The 24,240-nt window shown below is 37.0% G+C and overlaps 1 protein-coding gene across 1 annotated transcript in view; it reads right to left on the bottom strand.

Moving 5' to 3' along the window:
- Positions 1-307: 307 nt before the first annotated feature.
- The window catches only part of EMB (embigin), a 48,457-nt gene continuing 24,524 nt past the window's right edge, over positions 308-24,240 (bottom strand). The window contains exons 4-10 of the mRNA XM_045903581.2: positions 22,994-23,177; positions 22,673-22,761; positions 14,180-14,307; positions 11,506-11,785; positions 10,698-10,731; positions 6,844-6,898; positions 308-6,237 (exon numbers count right to left, since the gene is read on the bottom strand). Of these exons, the coding sequence (XP_045759537.1) occupies positions 6,220-6,237; positions 6,844-6,898; positions 10,698-10,731; positions 11,506-11,785; positions 14,180-14,307; positions 22,673-22,761; positions 22,994-23,177 (788 nt within the window). The 3' untranslated portion in view covers positions 308-6,219. The remainder of the gene's footprint in view (positions 6,238-6,843; positions 6,899-10,697; positions 10,732-11,505; positions 11,786-14,179; positions 14,308-22,672; positions 22,762-22,993; positions 23,178-24,240) is intronic.

The raw sequence follows: 24,240 nt of genomic DNA, 5'->3' as shown, positions 1-24,240 counted from the left end.
AGATCCCCAACTTTTCATCTTGCAGGATTGAAATTCTATACCCACTAAAGACCTCCCCTCCACCCTTCCACTCCCACCCCTCACCTCCAGCCAGAGATAACTCCAGGCACACATTTTCACTGGGCTCTCTTGAGAAGGATGAATTGTTTTATAAAACTTGAATTTTTCTGTGAGTATAATCCAAGGAAAACATTTTTTCTATTATCTAGTGCCTTTAAATTTACTTTAAACCATTATTAAAAGTTTAAAATTCAAAATGTATTTTCTAATACTCACTTAAATCTTTAATTTGAGGACATTTTATTAAATTTAATTGCATGTTAGATACAGTCTTTGAGTTATAGGCAAAAAAAAAAGTTTTTTTGAAACATTCCAATACAGGTATTTTCTGTGCTATTTACATAATACAGAAAGGCATTAAGGAGAATTTAGACATATATGCTAAAAAAAGAAAATATTAAAATTATTAGGAAATATATCATAAAAAATCTATGGTCCTTGATTTTTTTTAAAGTAAAATTTATGGTCAAGTTTTTATCTTAAGACATACAAAAGCAGTTAATATAATCATATTTTGTGATATTTTTGTAGTATTAAATAACAGTTACTTATATATGTGATAAGTCTAATATTTTCATTTATCAAATAAAACAGAAAAAATAAGAATTTGTGCTATTCTTGAAGTAAATTACAAATTAAATAGCAAAATCAATTTTATGAACAAAAGTTCTTAAACAAATAGATAACACACCAAAATAATATATAGATTTTAACCAATACCCTAAACAAGTTGCCCTAGCATTTTCTCATTTGGAAAATGAGAGAGTAAGAAATATAGATGTTACAAGTTAATCATGTGACTATAAGTAATTTTGACAATGTTATTCATGATTGATCCTCACTGATTTTATAAGTAAATTTTATTGTAAAAGCATAATCAGGCATTCCTGATTCATTGAGAATCACATGGGTATTATTATGACACATTAATCATGAAGATAAGCAAATCCAAAGAATTGTCCAGTTCATTTCACAGGTTATCAAAAACACGACTTTCTTTTCCAACTTCTCTTATGACTGTGAATCATACTTTTGAATGATAATAAATTTTAATTGTATTACTTTTGGAAAGTAATAAATCTCTAAGCTTACTAATTGTCTCATTCTAGACATTTCTCTATAGTGAGACTCACCGGGCATTTTCTAAAGATGGTTCTTTCCCTGAAAGTGAATTTCTGTTTATCAGTCAAACTTGCTACAGATGTTATTGCTGTATCTAGGCTAGAACATCCGTAGAGTACTTAGGTCCCTGCAGACTAAAAATGTGACCATACGGTCCGTTTTCTGTCTGTTGTCCTGGTGAAATGATATATAGCACCTTCTTTTGTTCTCAGTGTTTGGATGATAAAGTCAATAGTCACACTAGCTATTGAGAAAAGAAATGGTGGCATGGGGGGGGGCGGGCGGGAGGAACCGAAGGAAAGACTTTCCAAATAGTATCATGCTTGCCCAGCACCACCTCAGGGACACAAATACGCCATAGCATAGGTCGTACAAACCTTAAGGATAAGATTATGGATCTTATTTAACTGACCATCTAAAAGAGTAAAAATTTTTTAAAAAGATGCTTGATATAGATAATAGCCTCATTTTCTAAGACACAGGTAAGTAGAGGCTAAAGCTGTTCAACATGGTTGCTAAACCTAGACTCCTGAGAAGGACTCTTTGGATTTCAATCCCAGTTCCAAATACTTCCATCTCCCTAAGCTTTGGTTTTCTCTTCTCTAATACAGCAGATGATAATAGTTCCTGTAGCATAAGATGTGGGGATTCAGTGAGGTCACACATGTCAAAACATTTAGTACAGTGCCTGTCACATGCTAAGCACTTGACTAATATCAGTTATTATTATTTAATAATATTATATATTCTCAATGAAGAACTCAATTTGGCATGTAACTGACCTTCTAGATTCAGTGCAAATACATTCCTAAATATCACAGAATTGAACATAGCAAGTTCCAGTTTTCTTTTTCTCTAGATAGGATATATTCACAATTAATGAGAATCAAAGTAGGTATCATGTAAATAATGTATAATTTAAGATTCCAAAATAATTGAGTCACTCATCTATTTTTCATTCATCTAATAAATATTCAGAGCATGCTGTAAGTAGGTCACTGTGCCTTTCAATTAATACTGGAACACATACTTGAACTTACTCCCCCCTGAAGATGAATGATGGTAATAGGGAGTAAGTCCCTAACTCATTGCAAAGCCTTTTTCAATGAGATAAATTCATTTTCTATAAGGTAGTATAGTAGCTATTCAGTAAACCATTTTGTATAAATCTATTTAAATGCCTCAGAGATGAAGACCTAGGGAATAAGTGAGCAGAAGGGACATTTTTTTCTTTTGATGAATTTGATTAAAGACAAACTTTCAGTGAGCAAAACTAAACAATGAAACCTTTCTTTAAAAAATTTTGTTTCTTTTAAGATAAAGTTTTGAATTGGATTCTGAGATGCTCTAAGGTACTGTAAGGTATTGCCGCAGGAAAGAGGAATAAGAAATTAGTGGAGGGAGCACAAATATTAATGCGCTTTATAGTACCATGCAAAGGGCTAGTTGCTAAATATCTTTATATTTAAAGTCAATACCTTATCTTATTAAAATAAAGGATAAAAATGAGGTTAACATTTGAACTATCTATGAAAAATAGAGAACAATAGAAATTTAAATAAATTGAAAGGGGCATACCCTGTATAACGGTTTAGGAATCAGAATTCTATTTGCTCACGAGATATTAACACATTATTAAAATCTGATGGGATGTTTTATCGTATTACTATGTAGTTTTCAAAGTAACAGAAGCAAACATTGACTCATAAAACCTTGTTTATCTCTGTTAAAATATTGTATTTTAATTCTTTAAAAAATTTTTTTAGAGATTTCTTGTTTGAGAGAGAGAGAGAGAGAGCACAGGACAGGAGGGTCAGAGGGAGAGGGGACAAAGAGATTCCCAGGTAGACTCCACACTGAGAGCAGAGCCCAATGCAGGGCTTGATCTCACAACTGTGAGATCATGACCTGAGTCAAAACCAACAGTTGGTTGCTCAACCGACTGAGCCACTCAGGCAGCCCTGTATTTTCATCCTGATGTCACAATTTAGATTGTTCTAAAAATAACTACAAATTAATGAAATTTGATTTTTACTTATATCTATTCAACACACATTTATGACATCTCTAATTTATCCTCTTTGTGGTAAGTACATGACACAGGAAGGAGACAAATGTATGTTTATAATACAGGGTAATAAACACAAAGAAATGTGGAGTTATTTGAGCAAATAACATGGTATACACTCCCACTGAGTATGAAAGTTCCACCAGGAAATAACGTCAGATTAAAGTTTTGAACGCTAAACTCAAGTTAGTCAATGGAAGGAGCACAGGGGGATAGCATTCTGCACCAAATCTGTATATGTCAAGACTAAGTCAAGACACTGGAGAGAGATTAGCCATTTGGAAAACTGCGGTATTAAGAAATGGCAAAGGTAAGCCTGCAGAGGTTTGGCATGGAAGCTTCCATATTAAGTTAACATAGCAAGATTTGTATTTAAAAAGATGATCGGGCAGCTATACAAAAAATGGATTAATAGGAAAATGAGATGGAGGTAGGAAAATCAAGACTGTTGCTGTTGCAGTTGTGAGAATGGGGTGGTGAAGGCAATGGGTGGAATAATGAACAGTGAGAAGGTCAAAGAAACAAAGATTCATAACTAATGAGTCTTAGTTAATAGAGGAGAAGAAAACATCACAATGAGTTCTGGGTTTTGACCCAAGTAACCAGATGCTGAAGAAAAAGAGAAAGATACCATGGGAGAAGATTTACATTAAAGCATAAACTGACTATGAAAGTATCTGAGAATTTTAAAACATCATTAAATCTCCTTATTCTGCAAAGCCCTGTAAGCTGGAAAGATTAATAGAATTTCCCAGGGTGTCTAATATATAAATGTGGAGCAGTTTTCCTACTTCAGCTTTTCTGCTTACTTAGTATTTTCAGCCAATTTACAATTGGTTATTATGAGTTAATCCATTTATCTTCCACATGAGGTTAATTAATGGAAGCATTCCACTTCTAATCTAAGAGTCTGAGGTAATTTTCCAGAAGTTCTTCCAGAGAGAATCTAAAAAGCCAAAACTCAATTTTAATTTTCTGAGTACTTTTTCTGCTTAAGGTTACTGAAATGAACTGCCTTTGCTAGGAAAAACAGCAAGCATTGACACTTAAAAATTCAATTTACTATACAAATAAATATTTCAGATTATTTTACCATGGGGCAGTAATTTCTCTTGCTTGAAAAACATCTAGCCTAAACAGTGTGGCAAAATGGACAGATACATACTGCTTATGAACTACAAATTGTTTTTGGTTTTAAATATACCCAATCATAACTATACCACTTTGAATTGGACTTAGTCAAATAACAGGTTTGACTAATTTTTCACTGAATTCAAATTGTTTGTATTAATGAAGTGAACTGACTGGTTGTCTGCCATCATAGAGCTACCATCCAAGAGAACGTTACCAAATAATGAATTAAACCAAAACACTGCATGGCTTATGGCTCTGAGACTAAGAATAAAATGAAATCTGCCATTACTTAAGGGATATACTCTAGTTCAATAAAATGTGCAAGTACAGTTAACACGCTTTACACAAAATAGTGCTGCAACAAAGTAATGGGCAGCTTCGAAGTCACCACCTTAGGCATATTATTCCAATTAGTAATATTTTAACATTAGTTAAGATGCCATATAAATTATAATTTTCACTACCACAATTTTATCATTTTCTCAGCCAGTACATAATGTACAATTCTATAAGGTATTTTCTCCCCAAATCATTGAACTCCTCTTCTCCAAATATTAATCTTCTAGTCACCAAAAATTGCGGGTTCCTTGCCACCATCCCAGACTTCCCCTTTGGCTTCTGATTGTTCTGACCTCTGCTAGATGGGACCCACCAGCACTAAGGACACCCAGCAGGCTTCACATCATTGTCTTCAACCCAATTGAGTATACCGTAGTATGATTTTATAGTCCACTCAAAGCCACTGACAATGTTTCATGTCTATTCATATTTCATTTGGTTTGGTTACAGTGATTTTATAAAATATTTCAGTTATATATGCAATAGAAACTAAGCTAATTTTGAAGAAAAGTCTAAGGCATTTGCAACCGCATAGAAGAAGCCCTTTAGTACTTCTGGATTGATTTCAAACAACGGAATCATGACTATAAAGCATTAATAATGCATTTTTAGATATTTAGCCATCCATGGGTATCAAGACACCAGGTATCAAGTCAAAGATCCCAGGAAACCATGAACCACAGAAGCATCCCTGTAGCAGGGCTATATTATGACTATATGGACCTGGACCCAGAGCATCAACACCAGGTGCAACTTAAAAAATCCAAAACCCATGGCATTGAAAAAATGCTCTACATAAAGACTAAAAGTCACTTTTGCCTGGTGTGTATAAGCAATGGAAATGAGTAGAACAAAGGTTGGGAAACATGTTTTTGTGGTGATGGGAGATTTGGAGCAAGTATGTGGTTATATTTCCTTGCCTTAAACCAGTATTTGTGGAGGCAAAGTATGTTTTTCCTGTGGAGATTGAAATCATTAGCAAAGGCAGAAAGTATTCATTTCCTAGTGAAGATGTTTTTATCCAATATGACAGAGGGTGAACATTACATGAAAATTATTACAAATATGTCTAGACATAGTAAGCATGACCGGAAAAAAAAAAACTTTTTAAGGCAAATAGCAAAAGTTTTCTCTTTAATGAATTCTTTGGTTATAAACAGGTCTTGAGTGACATTAGTTCTGTGTAGTATTAACCGGTTTTGCTGGTATCTCTTCTGTGCATCCCTAGATGACCAAGATGAAATTAATTATCCTGGGTGATAGCTCATAGGATATATTGAATATAATTTACCTTGCTTTAATGTAAAATAATTACAGAAGGGAAATATATCTTTAGATCTGATATAGCATATATTATTACAAAGCTACTGCTGAGCATATTGCATAAACTTTTCATCCTTTTAAAAATAAAAACTCAGATATTCTTAACAGGAAACAAACAAAGCTGAAGTACAAACTGTACATCTTCCCATGACTCTTGACATGATGTTTCGCATTCACTGGCTCACAGATTCCTGAGTTAAATAAAGCATAATGAAACATAATTAGTATGTCCTGATTATTCTATAACTTATTATCACTTTAGCAAAGCAGAAAGTGCTAGAAAGGAGTGATCCAAACCACTGCCAAAACTAACAGTATCTATTTTCTACATACTCAGGAAAAAAATGTTGATCAACTATGAAAATTTTGATTCTAATCAGTAAAGAAAATAAGCTACTATGTATTTGTTCATAATGCCAAATATATGAGTATATGAGAATAAAAAAAGGAGAATCCAGAAAACCTAAGAGAGAAAAAAAAATAAGACCACATGAAAAGTAGTAAAAGGAACTAGCCCATGATGACAAATATATATACATATATATATGTGTGTATATATATATATGTAGGGCAAAGGATGTATTTTTAGATTGGTTGCTACATGTTCTCTGATAGAAAAAAGATGTCATTTATTTTTGTATAACTATACATTTTCTCCTATAATATTCTAAACAACTATATTCAAACACATAGTGAATGATAAGGTCTCCTATGAAACTAAAAAGTGTAGCCAGAATAATAGTCTATGTACAGTGAATTTTACCTTTCATTTGGAATATCATTTGGAAGTAACTTACACTTTTTCTGTGCCTGGGGGCATTATTTTCTACGCCGTTGCTATCATCTGATTTCCTGTACGGAAAACAAAAAGAAAATCACTAGGTATTTACATGGCATTAAATCAAGTCAGTACATCATCTATATAGTGGCCATCAGGTTAAAATGTAAAAGGTCAATAGAGACAATTCATTTTTCCTAAAAATGTTTTACTCATAATGCTGATTTTGTTTTTCTACCATTGCTTAGAGAAGAACTGTTGTCACAGATGACAGTGACCAGTCCTGTTTATTTTATGCAGAGGGAGAACTGCTTCTCCCCCAGCATGAGTGAGGACGTGGGTATATGGTCATAACTTGTAAGCAGTCTTGAGGCCCTGCAAGATAACAGCCAATCAGAAGGTCAGCCAACATGTGAGATACAGGTGCTATAATTCAACATATTTATCACAATGAATTAGAGGCTAAACATGGTTGTCTACTCAATGTGCATCGGGGCAAGACGACGAATGTGGCCTTCAGATTCTTAAGACAAGAACGACCAAACTAGGTAACAAGAGTGCATAATGAATACCCTTCTAGTGTTACAGGCAGGCCTGAGCTCATTAAGCTATCACCACCAGATAATAAATTCAACCACGTAATCCAAATTTGGGGGAGGGGCTGTCAGGCGAGATTATATGGCTTAAGTATATGAGTGGATCAGATAAATGAATGAGCTCCTCATTGAAATATTTGAAGTGACTAGCTTGTTTTGATGTTACACATTTAGTACGGTTTTAAGATTTATTTTCATCAAGGAACTCTATGACTCTTCCTGGCATCTAAACATATAAGCATTATATATAAATATATATATGTATGTGTGTGTGTATAGAGAGAGAGATAAAGTTTTCTTGACAGAATATATATATGTGTGTGTGTGTGTGTGCGTGCGTGCATGTGTGTGTGTGTGTATATATATATATATATATATATATTCTGTCAAGTAAAATTTATCTCCTAACTAAAAATTCTAGAGCCCCATGTTGGGCGTTGGGATTACTTAAAAAAAAAAGTGCATTGCTAGCTAAAAATTCTAAAAGAACATTAGTAAAAGGTTGCTACAAATGATTCAAGTGCCCTTGATACTTGCATTAAATCTAAAGATACTGAAATAAGAAATAAACTAAAAAAATAAATACTGCCAGAGCTCTCTGTGGAACAGTACAGGTAGAGAATATTATGTACACTATCCCAATTACCAATAAAAGAAAAGAAAGTAAATCATTTATACTATAGATTGAATCAGTTTGACATTATTCCTAAGATATTCTAGAAAAACGTATTTTAAAAAGATTTTAAAATTAGGGTAAGCTACATAAATGAAAATTAAATTAAGAATTGGTAAGTCTACTCCATACTGTTCTGGTGCCACCCCTTCTACGTGTGTCTTAAATGAACCAGAATCCACTGAGACAGGAGCAGCCCCCAAATGTGACTGCAAGAGACTGAATGACCAGAAACCCTGGGGAAGCTGAGCTGGGACAACAGCATTTGGGCAAGGCTGTTAACTGTTTCGAATATCTGAATGACTGTCTTGTTTTCTGTATGACCCCAAGTATAAGAATGGGACACAGTACTTGGGAACCAGAAAGATAGAACATTCAACGCACTCTAAACAAGATGTCCAAGTTCACCAGAAAGAGGTGCAGTTTCTTTCCAACTATAAGAGTTGATGCCAACCAAGTTGGTGCCAACAACACTGTTTTTTTTTGTTTTTCCTATCTGAGGTTATGGAATTCCTGATATGATTATTTCGTGCCCTTACTTTAGAAGCTCATATCGTGTTGATTTATTTTACCTGCCATTTGTGAACTGAGTAAAAATAACTATTTGAATAATGTCTACAAATATCTAAATGACAGCTCTCCCACTCTTTAACCATGGCTAGAGACCTCACCTCTGAACTTGTGCTGGCCAATGAAGATAAACCTCAAGTGCCATTCTGTGTGGTTATATGTGCTCAGGCCTTCCATTTCCAACATTTCTTTCAGCTGCTTTAATCTCATCTCATTTTCCCGGTCCAGCCCTTGGCTGTGTTACTCAGACTTTAATCCCAGTCTCAGGCACCTCCATCACTGGACTCCATGCTCAGTCCTCCAGCTGAGAGGAACTAGTCACTCCTGTCTTGACCAAACTAAATTATATCCCTGATACTTCTCTTCTCAGCCCTCCTCCTGTTCCACTCTGAACAAAGGGGCTGTAAGAGAACCTGGGGCACAATATCTGTTCTTTCAAAAATAGTGACTAATAAAATTCTAGCCCAGTGATTTTCCATATAAGAGAGACTTAGAATCAGTGATAGACAGGGCACGTGGGTGGCTCAGCTGGTTAAGCGACTGCCTTCGGCTCAGGTCATGATCCTGGAGTCCCTGGATCGAGTCCCGCGTCGGGCTCCCTGCTCGGCGGGGAGCCTGCCTCTCCCTCTGACCCTCCCCCCTCTTGTGCGCTCTCTCTTTCATTCTCTCTCTCAAATAAATAAATAAAATCTTAAAAAAAAAAAAAAAAAAGCATCAGTGATAGACATTTTAAAGAAATACAGATGCCCAGGTACCACTCCCAGAGGTTCTGATCCAGGAGATCCAGTAAAGTCTGAGCAACCATATTTTTAAGGAACATCCTAAGTGGCCAAAAATATAGCCACGGTTAAGAAATTCTGACTTAGGGCGCCTGGGTGGCTCAGTTGGTTAAGCGACTGCCTTCAGCTGGGGTCATGATCCTGGAGTCCCGGGATCGAGTCCCGCAGTGGGCTCCCTGCTCAGCAAGGAGCCTGCTTCTCCCTCTGACCCTCCCCCCTCTCATGTGCTCTCTCTCATTCTCTCTCTCTCAAATAAATAAATAAAATCTTTAAAAAAAAAAAAAAGAAAGAAATGCTGACTTACACAAATAATACTTCCTTATGGTTATTGAACACCCCTGGGCATCAAAGCCTATGCTAAGCATTTTTACATACAGAATATCATTTAATCCAAAAGCCTTATAAGCAAATCCTGTAATTAAAGCCATTTTGTTGAGGACAAAATTGAAGCACAGAGAGGCAAAAAGTGAATGGTAGAGGGGGGTCCTAATTTACGCAGGCAAACTCCACACGCCTCTCCACAACATGGATGTGTACAGAAAACAACACACATATAATATACTCTTGTGTTTTTGTCCAAACAGCAAACTTTTTTTTGATTTAAATTCAATTAGCCAACATATAGTACATCACTAGTTTCAGATGTAGACTTCAGTAACTCATCAGTTGCATATAACAACAACTGCTCCTCACATCACGTGCCCTCCTTAATGCCCATCACCCAGTTACCCCATCCCTCCACCCACCTCCCCTCCAGCAACCCTCAGTTTGTTTCCTATAGTTAAGAGTCTCTCATGGTTTGTCTCCCCCTCTGATTTCTTCCCGTTCAGTTTTCTCTCCCTTCCCTTATGATCCTCTGCACTATTCCTTATATTCCACATACGAGTGAAACCATATGATAATTGTCTTTCTCTGATTGACTTATTTCGCTCAGCATAATATCCTCCAGTTCCATCCATGGTGGTGTAAATAGTGAGATGTTATCCTTTCTGATGGCTGAGTAATATTCCATTGAATATATATATATATATATACACCACATCTTCTTTATCCATTACTCTGTCAATGGACATCTGGGCTCTTTCCATAGTTTGGCTGTTGTGGACATTGCTGCTATAAACATTGGGGTGCAGGTGCCCCTTCGGAGCACTACCTCTGTATCTTTGGGGTAAATACCTACTCCAACTGCAAACTTTTATTCAATTTTATATTTATCTCTATTTTACTCAAGTGAAAATTAATCTGTAATACTTACAACTGCTCAACTTGTTCAAATTCTTTCCCATCATCTGTATAACAAAAGAGGAATTTAATAAGATTGGTTTATTATTCTTACGGAGCATGTATGTTGAATTCAACTTTCCCCATGTTAAGAATGCCCTGTATGGTTTTCCCTCTTTGGAACGAGAGACATATGACGTGAAACGCCTGCACATCCATCACGTTCTCCTCTTTCCCTGCTCTCCAGACCTTACCTACAATTTTCATCAAGCATAGTCTAGTGCCTGGGATTTTCAAAATCAGACTGACTGATTTGTAATTCTTTAAATTACTAAAAATTTAGTATAAAATCAGAAAAGAATACAGAATGTAAGATAAATTTTCTTGGGGAACCATTGGTTTCTCAACCTGCAATCTATCAAGCACATGCCACAAAAATGGAGAACTGACCAGACAATGTCTCTTTTATGAGAACTCCAGAATGTTTGATAAAATATTTTCTAAGTGAGTTATCTAAGGGAAAGACTGTTTGTCTTTGAGGTCTTTTACGTTAAGCTATCACAGAATCTTCTATTATTCTAGTGCCAAAGCATGTATCACCTCTTTGGTGTTGAGGTACCAGTAACACCAAAGCAAAAGGAGAAAAAGTATATTTTCATCCTAAAATTTTTTAGGAAGTTGAAACAGAAAAACCATCAATAAAAGCTCACATCACTGTCACCATCAATGTTAAATAAACACCCCTCCAAATAACAAAAGTTAGATATTTCCCCAAAACTCTAAAGCCATTATAATGTATTAAGTCATAACATAAGAACATTATCTAAAAAAAGAAGCCTTACCTGTGTGCATCTTTTTCTTTTGGGTGTACATTTCACAAAACAGAATAATAGCCACTAAAATAATAACTTCAACAACTATTCCAAGAAATGGTTTGAGGGGTACCAAATAACTCAGCACAACGAGTTCAACGTGTATTTGGCTCTCGCCTAATTGGAACACTGCATGGCACCAGTAAGATCCCTTATCATCTTCTGAAAGTTGCATTATCTTGAGCCTGGTTTCATTAGCGTTTGTTCCATTGATCGCATACTTATCATTCACGTGAACATCAACAGGAACCTAATATAAGGAGACATCAAAACCCATTCCTATCATATTGCATAAAAGACACATGTCCTAAATGATCGCGTTTTGAGCAAAAGCTATAAGGCATATTAAAGTTTATGAGAAGTTTACATAACAGAGTCCGAGAGCTTCATCTCCCAACGGTAGCAAAGGGAAGGGATATTTTAAGTGCTAAACACTCCGTGTTTGAAACTATAGTGTAGGTCATCATGGGTAAATATTAGAATTAAAGATACAGAAAAATTCCAGCCATCTGGGTTTCTCGATCTAACCCCCAACTAGCTATTCAAAGTACTTCCCCCTTCACAAGAGCAGGCACACATCAACTCAACTCATGAATTAATGAAGCTATTAGATGTGATCATTCCTACAAAGGAAGATCACTGGCTCCTGACACTGGGAGTTCCTCAGACTGGAAATGAGGATGAAATCTCCAGGCCTTTGAGGCTGATGTAGCGGGAGTGGTAGAAATCCCGGGAGCCCAGGATATGTGATTGTCTGCGCACCTGTCTTCTCATAGCTGAATGTCTTTCTTTCTCAGGCAAGCTGGCTTCTGAGAGTCCCTGGATTTTCCCCCAGCCTCTCAAGAGCCATACTAAGCTATTTTGGAGCTGATTTATTTAACCCATTTAAATTAAAACTTATTCTCAGGCCATCCGATGCCTTCGCTGTGCTATCACTCAACCGCACTGCTCAGTAAATGCTCATCTGCATGCAAATATTCTTGGAGGTTATCTGATCAAGAACTGTGAGTTTATTATTTGCTCCCCCCACCCCATTAAAGCGACCTGGCTCCCTGTGCATAGCACTGCCTGTACTGCTTGTTCAAATGTACCCTCCCTAACTCGGAGCTGATACATGTAAGTAATGCATGGTTAATGGGCACCCCAGGTGATGCAGAGGCAGGTGGTCGGTCTGCATTTTGAAAAAACACTTGACTTAAAGTTGTGACCTGTACCCACTTCCCTACACTTCCCTCACATCCTAATAGGACCCGTGCTTAGGGCCAAATGGAGAGGAAATTACTACAGCCAATGGAGAGAAGCACAGACTATATTCTAAGAGTTTAATGTAATTAGATTTCGGTTATTTTTTGCCTAGTATTACATATAAATAAATAAATTAGGCTATGTATGTCAAGTACTACAACAGATATTTATCTTTATCAATTTACATACATTTTTTTAAATAGTTACCTACTCAAAATGATTGCCTTTCCTAATCATCAACAAGAAAAGAAGCAGAAATATTAATGATTTAAGTCTACCCCTAAGTGATGTGGAGCTTTCTCTAAAAAGTCAAACCAATGTTATCACAGAATCAGTCACTCTCCCTTTTAAGTCCTTTCCTCTGGTTCCCTTCAACAGTCTATGGCAGTACCAATTTTGTCTAAGAAGGAACCTAGTATTTCATTGTAAGATCTACGCTGTCCCATACTGTCCGTCTGTCCTAGAATTACAGCTTGCCTTTGCAGGACTTTAATTTCAATGCTCATTAGTAGCAGAGCAATAGACAGGTGTCTCCTGAAGGACAATGTCCTAAATTTCCCTGCTATTAGAGGCTATTTGGGAGGAAGAAAGAGAGTGAGAAATGATTTTCTGAATATGCATGTTTTTCTTATTATCAGCTCTTTGAATAGCCATTAATTCTTTAATAGGAACGTAAAGTATTTCGCTTCTCTTTGGATTCTGGAAGGCCAAAAGAGGCCAATGACCCTGAAAGAACCCAAGAGCTAAGTTTAAGTTACCAATTTTCATTATTTTCTCAAATGGCACCACTGTATTGCATTCTTTCACAAATGTTTCCAGAGACTGAGCTGGAAAAGAAAACTACCTTTTTTTCTAGATACTTTCATGGAATGATAAGAAAAGAGAATCTTTTTGTTAGGGTTATTTCTAAACTCATCAACTAAAAATGAATGATAACTTCCTTTCAAAGAACTGAAATAAGTTGCTAAATCTGAAAAACAAAGTACCAGTTAAAACAGTAAGAGTCTCTTCAGATGTATAATGCAATATGCTAAAAACATGAAATGACAACTCCACGGTTCTTTCTTTATGAAGACATATTAAATAATAAGATAAAGGGGGCGCCTGGGTGGCTCAGTTGGTTAAGCGACTGCCTTCGGCTCAGGTCATGATCCTGGAGTCCCGGGATCAAGTCCCGCATCGGGCTCCCTGCTCGGCAGGGAGTCGCTTCTCCCTCTGACCTTCCCCCCTCTCATGCTCTCTATCTCATTGTCTCTCAAATGAATAAATAAAATCTTAAAATAATAATAATAATAATAAGATAAAGGAGTACAAATAGTCCTAGGAATTCTGAGTCTGTTAATATTATTTATGGAATAAGAGTTTTCATTTTGTTTTCTTCGAATCAATATGATCTTACCTGTATACTCCCGTTACTACTGTACCAGGTCCAGTTTAAAGGAGAACAGTGTTGACATTTACATATCAAGACAGCTGAATCCCCCACATAAGTGACCAATGGTTTGTTTTTTCCTTGAACTTCAGGGACTAAGAAAAATTTAGAGAAAGACATATTACTGAGGGAGTTTGAATAGGGAAATGTATGCAAGTTGAAGACAAATTCTCCTTTCATTTTCTCATCAGTATGATTTTCTTTACATAATTTTAGTTTCATATGACATGAAACCATTTTTTTAATTGGAGTATAGTTGATACACGGTATTATGTTAGTTTCAGGTGTACAACATAGTGATCAGACAAATCTACATGTTATGCTATGCTCACCACATGTGTACCTACCATCTATCACCATGAAACACTATTATAATAGCATAGACTATATCCCCTATGCTATACCTTTCATCCCCCTGACTTATCCACTCCATACCTGGAATCCTATACCTCCCACTCCCCTTTACCCATTTTGTCATTTCCCCCACCACACCACACCCCTCTGGCAACTACCAGTTTGTCGTCTTTACGACTCTTTTTCTGCTGTTTTTGTTTATTTGTTTTGGGTGATAAATTTCCTAAGAAAGTTTCAGGCAGGTGCCATTAGTAACAATAAAAATGACCACTGAATTTAGAAAAATTAAGTTTTAAGGATATGAATAACTTGATAAAGAAAATCAAAACATAAAAACATAAGCAAAGCAATAAAAAGAGAGCCAATAGCTCCATAGTGCAATCAGTTTCTTCTCATTGACCTCAAAGGATATATTAATGAATGTGCACTTAGACTGGAGGTGTAGACTGACCAACAAAGGTTACTTTTACTTTTTTTCTTTTACTCATTTTAGCGGATTTTTGGTTTTATGTTTTTTTCCCTTTTTTATTTGGCAACAGAGAGAAAGCATAAAATTATATCTAAATTTTTAATGCTATATTGACAAATTTTATAAATATTGCTTGATATTCACTTGTTATCCTATTTTTATATTTTGTTTTGGGGAGGGCCAGGGTAGAAATAGAAAGATCAGTTTTAAGTACTAAAGTCAGCTTTCTAGATTAAATACATTCTCTAAGTGCTCTTGGCTTTGTACTACCCAAAGATAATTGAGCATTTGCTGGATGAATCATAAAGATGAGGAAGGGGGAAGTAATTGGTAATGACTAGAAAAGAAATTCTGACTTGTATAACTACCAAAGAAGTGGTACAAATAGGGTTGGAGAATAGGATTTCTTTATGGGTTCTGTCCTCAGGTGATTAAGATTGCAATGATGGGTATGGAAGTCTTCTTTTTTCCTTATTGTTTAAAGTGTGCCTAAAGAGGGGCCTTAGTCTGTTAAGTGTCTGCCTTCAGGTCAGGTCATGATCTCAGGGTCCTGGGATCGAGCCCCACGTCGGGCTCCCTGCTCAGCGGGGAGCCTGCTTCTCCCTCTGCCCCTCCTCACCCCCCACTTGTGCACGTGCTCACTCTCTCTCTCTCAAATAAATAAATAAAATACTTTAAAAATAAATAAATAAGATGTGCCTAAACACAATTGCACATATCACCCTCTCCTTCATCAAGGCTGCTGACCAGCTGAGTGTTGAATGAGGCAGTGCTCATAAAAAAGAGATGCAAATAAGAGGAAGGTATGTCACACCCATGACAGCATAAATGCTTCAAGTAATTCATACGAAAGATAATAGAGCAATCTATAAACCAGTTGTTCTCACACTTTTCATAACCAAGGAAACATGTTTTGATGAAACTGGATGGTCTACAATTTTACATTAACCAAAGCTGTGAACTGCCTATCAGAATTTATACTCACCCACTGATACTTAATGAAAACCGAGTCAGGTACCACTAGGGCACTCCTGAGAGAGGAGACAGGGAGTACGAGTGATTACCTGGATTTAAGACATCCCAGCCAGAAGATATTCTGAGCACTCCTTTTGACTGAGGCCACAAGGGTCCCACACTCCCAATCGGGTCACCCTCAGGCTGAGGGATATTTAGTTAATATGTGGTGAATAGGTGTCCATTTCAAAGGTCAGGTCATTAAGTGTTTGAAGGAAGTCAGCACAATGTGACAGTGATGTGACAAAGAATTGATCTGGGTCCAGGAAATACATACACTCAAATTACAGTTTCGGTGTTACTAACATTGAGTTCTTTGGTCGGTCATAACCCATCCTACTGTGTTGTTGTAAAGGATTAAGTATGAGATCATAACACATGAAGTGTTTGGTGCAAAGTAAACACCACAAAATTGTGATCATGCACTGGTACTGCTTTTCTTAACTGACCTCCCTTACAATTTGTAATACCCATGGCCTTATTACGTAGTGGTCATGAGCCAGCTTACTAGGATAGATCATCATCATGTGCAAGAATGATTTCCAGGTCAGCCAGTCGTGTGGAAGAGAGAAGAAATAAGACTTAGAATATAAAAAGAGAACTGGAAATTCATCTGAATACATCTCAGAACTGTAGGAACATGTAAGAACACCCCAAAACATAGGAAAGGCTCCAAACTGAATGCTTTATAGACCCCCCCAGCCCAAGTGAGAAAGGAGATTAAAAGAGTAAAATGATGGAAAACTCAAGGGTATGAATCACAGGAGACAAGGCCCCAAAGAATGAAGAAACAGGAGCTTTGAGATCCTTTAATAACATCTATTTTAAACAACTTAGTGAGGCTGTAAAACAAATTCTGCTTGGAACACGCATTCAAGTACTTGGCGAAAGCAGCTGAATAAGATTTTTGTGTAAGGATTACAATTTCAGGATAAATTAAAACAATTTAAATCAGGGCACCTCAACCCTGCTCCTTACCATAACAAGAAATTACATTGGTTAAAAGTTAAAAAGAGGGGCGCCTGGGTGGCTCAGTCGTTAAGCATCTGCCTTCAGCTCAGGTCACGATCCCAGGGTCCTGGGATCGAGTCCCGCATTGGGCTCCCTGCTCAGCAGGGAGCCTGCTTCTACCTCTCCCACTCCCCCTGCTGTGCTCCCTCTCTTACTGTGTCTCTCTCTGTCAAATAAATAAATAAAGTCTTTAAAAAAAAAAAAAAGTTAAAAAGAAACTCTTGTTTCCAGACCTATGTAGTATACAGAGCAGAAAAAACACATGGAATAATAACCTCACATATTACATAGAATCTAAGAATAAAAAGAAAAGGGCCCGTTCACCACATACTGGTTTTAACAAGAAAAAGCAGAATAAAGCAACTGGTACTTTGACATAACCTGTGAGTGAAATTTTTAAATAAGAGAATAATTGTTATTCACATGCATTTTTTAAATAAAAGCAAAGATGGTGTCTCTCATGTAAGTGTTCTCCCTATTAAGTCAAACTACTTTCGTTTTGTTCAGTTTCCTCAGTCTGTGGCTACCTGCCTCTGGGCTCATCTGGGGACCCAGACAGCAGTCTGCTGCAGGAAAACAACCAATAGAGGAAAATTGAAAGCAACTCTAGGATCCAAGAGAATAGGCGGACCATCTGTCCCGATATTAACGTAACTATATTTTAAGTTCTTGAGAAACAAGACAATAAATTTCAGCATCAAACTGTTACAGGCCTAAATTACACTGAACCACAGAATATTTCATTCTGTTTTTTTTTTTTTTGAAGATTTTTTTTTTTCATTTATTGATTTATTTGACACAGAGAGTTCAAGCAGGGGGAGCGGCAGGCAGAGGGAGAAGCAGGCTTCCCACTGAGCAGGGAGCCCCATGCAGGGCTCGATCCCAGGATGCTGGGATCATGACCTGAGCCGAAGGCAGCCGCATAACCGACTGAGCCTCCGAGTACCCCTTCCCCCCATTCTGTTTTTCTTTCTCATGGTAGATCTAGTTTCCTCACTAGATACCGGAGGTGGTGTCAATAAAAGGCTGAGCAGTGGCCTGTGGACTGAAGTCCCCGGTGACCTCACTAGACATTCCCTCCTCTCATTCAGCCCTCCAGTTTTCCAGTCCTAGAAAGGAGGATTATCATGGATTAGTCATGGTCCAGGGCACTGATTGGGCCCTGTTTTCTAGGGATAGAAATCTGGAGGTATAAATAACTCAGCCTCATGCTCAGCATATTTTTCCTGGCTCAGGAGGGTGTTATCCTCCTGTTCAGAGGAGTAAAGACCTAACTGACCTTGGGCTGTGAAGGAATACAAGGCTCTGCTTTGGCTTGAGGTTAGTACGACCTCATTGAGGAAAAAGAAGCCTTCCATGTGGCAAAGCCTTCCAAGAATTTCAGCAAGGTTTGTGGCCAAGGCTGGCCAATAACAAAATGTTACTTTGCCTTAGTGTCCCTTTTTTGGTGTGTATTTCCTTACTTGAGATTTTGCTGGGAAAAAGAATGACTGGACCAAGTGAGAAGGAAGTTATTTGAGGGCCTCCTGACAAAACACAATCGATCTATCAGTTCAAGACTGCGACCTAGTCATACTTCATTCCAATATGCCCAACACCTGGTGTGGCTTTATTATTAAATGAAGTATGAGAACACAGAAGCTCCTGGAAAGGTCAACCCTACTTTAGGGGAGGCCTCAACTAAAGACCTGCAGATAAGCACAGATTCAAGCTTAGCTAAAATAAGGATTCTTTTCTGAAGCCTCTAAGTTCCTTCCAAACCTCAGATAAGCAAAACCACACTTCTCAAGCTCCATGTGAAAAGGTGGACATTAACCACTGCTCTGCTATGCTTTATATGACTGATAACAGCAGTGTGGATCTAAATTACAAAAGGCACCATGGTCAGGAAACACCAGTTTGTTGGAACTTCTCCAGAGGCCCCGGTTGGTTCTGGGCTGCTACTTATGTTTGGAAATACTTATGCAAAGAAGCACAGCGATACGGTATTCTAATATGTTCTGTTGACCTTTTGAAACTTCAGATAAGGCAGAACCAGTGAGAGTCTTGGATTGGAAGACTCCAAGTTTGAAGATGCTGAAATTGCTGATTCAAACTAGTGTCTAAGAAGATGGGGCCTAGGATCTACCTGATGACAGTCAAAGCCCTATGGAGTTGTAAAGTTAGAGATTTATATCATGAACTAGGAAGAAAATCAGCCTGGGTCATTTTTGGCCCAAGAACATTTAGGTATTACCAAATTAGGGAAAAGATTTTTCCACATAGTCAAAGACAGCTAACTAGACTTCAGCACTGGGGGTTGAAGCTGAACTTCCAACTGATTCTTCCATAGTACTATTCCATATTTTGACGCCTTGGATACTTACTAGTGAAGACAGATGGCTAGGCCAAGAGAGGCTTCACAGCACTTGGCACCATCAAAATCTCACCAAGACTTCTCAAAAGTTCTATGTGCCATTACTTACTCTTCATCAACTAAATTTCTGCATCTTTTCTATTAAGAGATTTTAATTTTTTCTTTTTTTTTTTTTTTAAGATTTTATTTATTCATCTGACAGAGAGAGAGAGAGAGCACAGGTAGGGGGAGTGGGAGAGGGAGAAGCAGGCTCCCCGCTGAGCAGGGTGCCAGATGCGGGATTCGATCCCAGGACCTGGGATCATGACCTGAGCCAAAGGCAGACGCTTAACTGACTGAGCCACCCAGGTGCCCCTCTAATGAGAGATTTTAACACTGATGCATATTATAGAAGTTTTCAGCAACTACATCAGAATAGTTGACCTGCTACTGAGAAACACGGTCGCCCACCTCTCATCTTTCTTGAATGAAAAGTAATCACGACATGTTAGCACTTGGAAGCTTCCAGTGTGACTTTTGCTCTCTCTCCTGTACTAGCATCAACAGCCAAACACACAAAGTCAGCAGGGTTTTTTGCATTGTACTAATCAGTGATTTGAGGCCCTTTTGTAATCTTGTAGTAATAAATCAACCAGCTCCCATAAAGGCAGAAGCAGGGGCTTTGCTGATGAGTTGTTCTAAGGACTCAGGCTCATGCACTAGTTGACTCATTTGATCAGTGGCAGAATGGGGTTTTTTTGGCTGAATTTAAAATAGAGGATAAAAAAGGCTTTTCAACCACACTCAACTTAGGTTTGCTAAGGAAAAATAAGCCTTCTTCTTAGGAAAACCCATAAGCAAGTCATGTGGAGACATAATATAATAGGATATTTATAAAAATAGATGCCATCCTATAAGCCTTACAGATCTAATTAAATAATAACTATAAAAGAATTGTTCTGCAGATGCCTTTAAATTGTAATCAAATGAAATTACTTCTCCAAGCAATATTCAATTTAGACGAGTTACAGGAAAATATTATTTTACCAAAGAAGATCTGGAAAGGGCTAACTTACTAATTTTATAAATATCTTCGAGACATAGTGTATACTTAAAAGTTATATTAATGTTAAGTGGGCATTAAAAACTAATAAACTGGGGGCGCCTGGGTGGCTCAGTCGTTAAGCATCTGCCTTCAGCTCAGGTCATGATCCCAGGGTCCTGGGATTGAGCCCCGCATCGGGCTGGCTGCTCAGCTGGAAGCCTGCTTCTCCTTCTCCCACTCCCCCTGCTTATGTTCCCTCTCTCACTGTCTCTCTCTCTGTCAAAAAATAAATTAAAAAAAAAAAAAAAAGAACACGGCTTCATCAAACAGGTTGGGAAACTCTCACACCTGTATTTGAGTTTAGATTAAAAAAAAAAACTAATAAACTGAACTAAGCTACTTTAAGAAAACTATAAAAAGAAAAAAAAAAAAACATAGTAAATATTCAGTGGCTCTTTGCATTTCTCAAGCACTTGATTTCAAACCTAAGCCTTGTGTTGGTGCTCCTGACACTAGCCAGATGATTCAGGCTGGTCATCTCAAAATAGATATGGAATCAAGAGGCTTTCTCCAAGACCACATGGCATTGAATGTATTGGTATATTGAAAAATAAAATGCTTCTGTTAATCTTTCACATTTGAGGCAGGACAGATCATTGCCAAATAATAATTTAAGTAATTTAAATTACTTAATTTAAAGTATTAAGTTACTTTACTTTATTTTTTTTAAGTTACTTTACTTTTAATTTAAGTTACTTTACAATATTTAAACTTTGAACAGGTGTAACTAGTACATATTTCTAGAAAACAGTCCTATCTAGATGGGGAAAAAAGCAATTTTTAAAACTGAATCTCCTGGAATCACTTTAAGCCTCATGATTTGATGAGTATTCCCTCAAAATCTATAGGCCTTCTTTACATATTTAAAGGAAATTCAATAAAATGTTTACTAGAGGACTGTGTGGGTGTGTACATGTGTTTAATATCCTCTTAGCTCATTAGGAAGGAAAGAAAGAAGGGAGGAGGAGGATGCAGAGGGAGGGAAGGAAAGAAAAAGACAAGGGAAAGAAGGGAATAAGAAAAGGAAATGTATGGTGCATCTATCCTTCACTAAATTAAATTAAGCAAACAGAGGAAAGGAGGTTAAGAGAGAATGTACATGATCAGAATAATCAAAGGATGGGAATAGTTTCTGCCTTTGCAGAGACCAAATTGCATAAACACAAGGATTTATTATATTTACCAAGTAAGAACATTTACAAAACCACATGAAGAAAATGAGTCTGTGAGAACAGAGGGAATATAGGGAGGGATGTAGGGATATAGGTGCAAACCACCTTAAATCATGATAATGTTGAAGCGGGCCATTCTGCTATGGATGGGGCCTTGGAGACAGTATCCGTATTTTGTCAGGGCAGCTAGCCAGACCTCACAATTTTCAGGAAAAATGGAGAACAGTTTCTCATGTACCTTGGGAAATTAATGTGAAGCAAAACCCAGAACAGTTAATATGGCAGCAGACCACATTTCCCAGATACCAACACGGACACTGTGGTTCCCTAATCTATCACAGAATAGGGGTTTTTCATGAAGATAAGTGTCCAGCTCAGTGACTAGTCTGTCTTACGAGATTGAGACCTTTATAGTTTTGGTTTAATGATAGTAAGAGGAAAATATTCTGATTTTACTTTTTCTTGTTCCAGAGGGAAGAGCTATGGATTTTATACATCACTGTATAAAGGAGGGCCGAATATTTGAGGAGACCAAAAACTGGCAACCCTTTGTGCATCTCCATATTATTTTTAAATTTTATGGATCCCTAAAGCCCCCAAGTCCTGGACCCACTGGTACAGAACACCAAAGCATATTCTCACACATGCCTAAAGGGACAGTACATAAAAGCTCTGAGTTTAGTCGGCTAAACAAATGAATAAGCAAATAAATTCAAGAGACTGTTACAAATAACCTGGCAGCCCCATCTTTCACACTAAAATCTGGATTTAAGCTAGGGGAGGGACAGGAGTGGGAATGGGTTGGGAAATTCAAATGCTACCACTGGGAAGACTGGGAAGTTCCATTTTTAAGGTCACCACTTTAAGATTCAGTGGAAAGTATATGATTTTCTTTCAGCTCATTATGTTTAGTATTGTAATGGTAATTCAAAAATTTGGGGATTCAGAATTCTAAAAATATAATGCTGAAGTTATTACTCTATAAATTATTAGCACTAACCTCTGAAATTAAATGTGCCCCTTTGTTTCTTTTCCTCTTCAAAGAAACACGAATAGTTTCCCATTTGATTGCTATTAATGATGGTAAACCTAAAGAGAATTTATTAATATAGGTTTAGTTCTCAAAACACTTCTTGATAAAAATGAAAAAGACTTAGCATTTAATCAAAATTCTAAAATAGAAACAATTCTGTAAATATGCAAATTAGAATATTAGCATAACCTTCAAGAGACAGCAAAGGAAAGAATGCCCAGTCATCAAAAATGTTTAAAAGGTGATGAATTTCATCGAGCCATGCAGGTGAAAATTTTATGTACTCACATGTACTGGGTATACAGGATGTTTCCTGTGGCATTGATGCAATAATTCGTAAGTTGTTCATCACCTTTTTTCCAAGTCACATTTACTGAATTCACATCCCCAGATGCCGTGAATTTGCATGTGAGTTCTATTCTAGAAGGTCGTTCTAAAGTGATATTTTTTTCCACTGGCACACTGGACTGTTCTATTAGCCACAAAAGAAAACAAAACAAAACAAAAAAGATGTTGTAAAAGTTACATTTAGGGGAGATCCAATATATAGAAAGCAGGTTTAAGTCATCAATAACAATGCTCTATCAACAATTTCTTAATGTAACATTCCTTTGAAGAATTATTCCTCTGTCGACATAGATTTGGTTCCCTTTATTATTCTTTTTCATGGTCACAGCGGAAGAAAGTGTTTGTTACATTCCCTTTATTATTCTCTTTCATAGTCACAGAGGAAGAAAGTGTTTGTTACATTACCAGAATAGCAAAAGCCTGAGGCTATAATCTTAATCTCCTTAAAATTTCCAGCTGACAAGGATATAGGGGAAAGAGCACTGTATAAAGGAGGGCCCTATGCTCTGACTGTACAGAAACACTCCAACTGTAAAAGCAAACAAAACCTAAGGGAGAGAATGGAGTAACTGCTTTGATTCCTTTAAGGAATCGTGTTATTCAGTTATTACAAGAACGTTTTGTGTAGAATGTGGGTTTGTGTGATATACTAATTCTGTCATTCCTAGTCTTCTTAGTCCTTAAAAACTTGTAGGGATTGGACAAAGATACAGATGAACGGCAGAATTCAAACACTCATCCTGTACTTCTGAATTTTCATCGCATTTGAAATTCTGGTACAAAACCACGAGGTGATATATCTCTCTACAAGTATATAGATAGCTATATCCCACTTATGGCAGATACATTAGAGCCAACTTTTTTTTTTTTTTTTGAGCAGTAGTAAATAAAGGAAAAATACCAAACAGGTACACTGCTCTTCCTATACTAAATGTGCAATTGGTAACCAGATAATAGAGGAGGAAAACTTTCTTTTTATACAGTTCCAGCCAATAAGTGAAGAAACTCTAGAAATCTGACACAATGAGCTGTAACTCCTGGTGAATCATGGATCTCGGCATTCTACATCATCTGCTGCAACCCTCTCAGACATGGAACTGTGTGTCTCCTAAGGAGGAACACCCCACTACCTAGGCAGCCGTTTTGTCCCCCCCGCAAAAAAAAAAAAGAAAAGAAAAAAGGTAAAG

Source organism: Mirounga angustirostris, unplaced genomic scaffold (assembly GCF_029215605.1).
Source record: "Mirounga angustirostris isolate CCGP_5_RB_7025 unplaced genomic scaffold, mMirAng1.0.hap1 SCAF_7, whole genome shotgun sequence".
Classification (NCBI taxonomy): domain Eukaryota; kingdom Metazoa; phylum Chordata; class Mammalia; order Carnivora; family Phocidae; genus Mirounga; species Mirounga angustirostris.
Note: the sequence above shows the minus strand (reverse complement) of the source record. Positions and strands in the feature narration are given on the sequence as shown.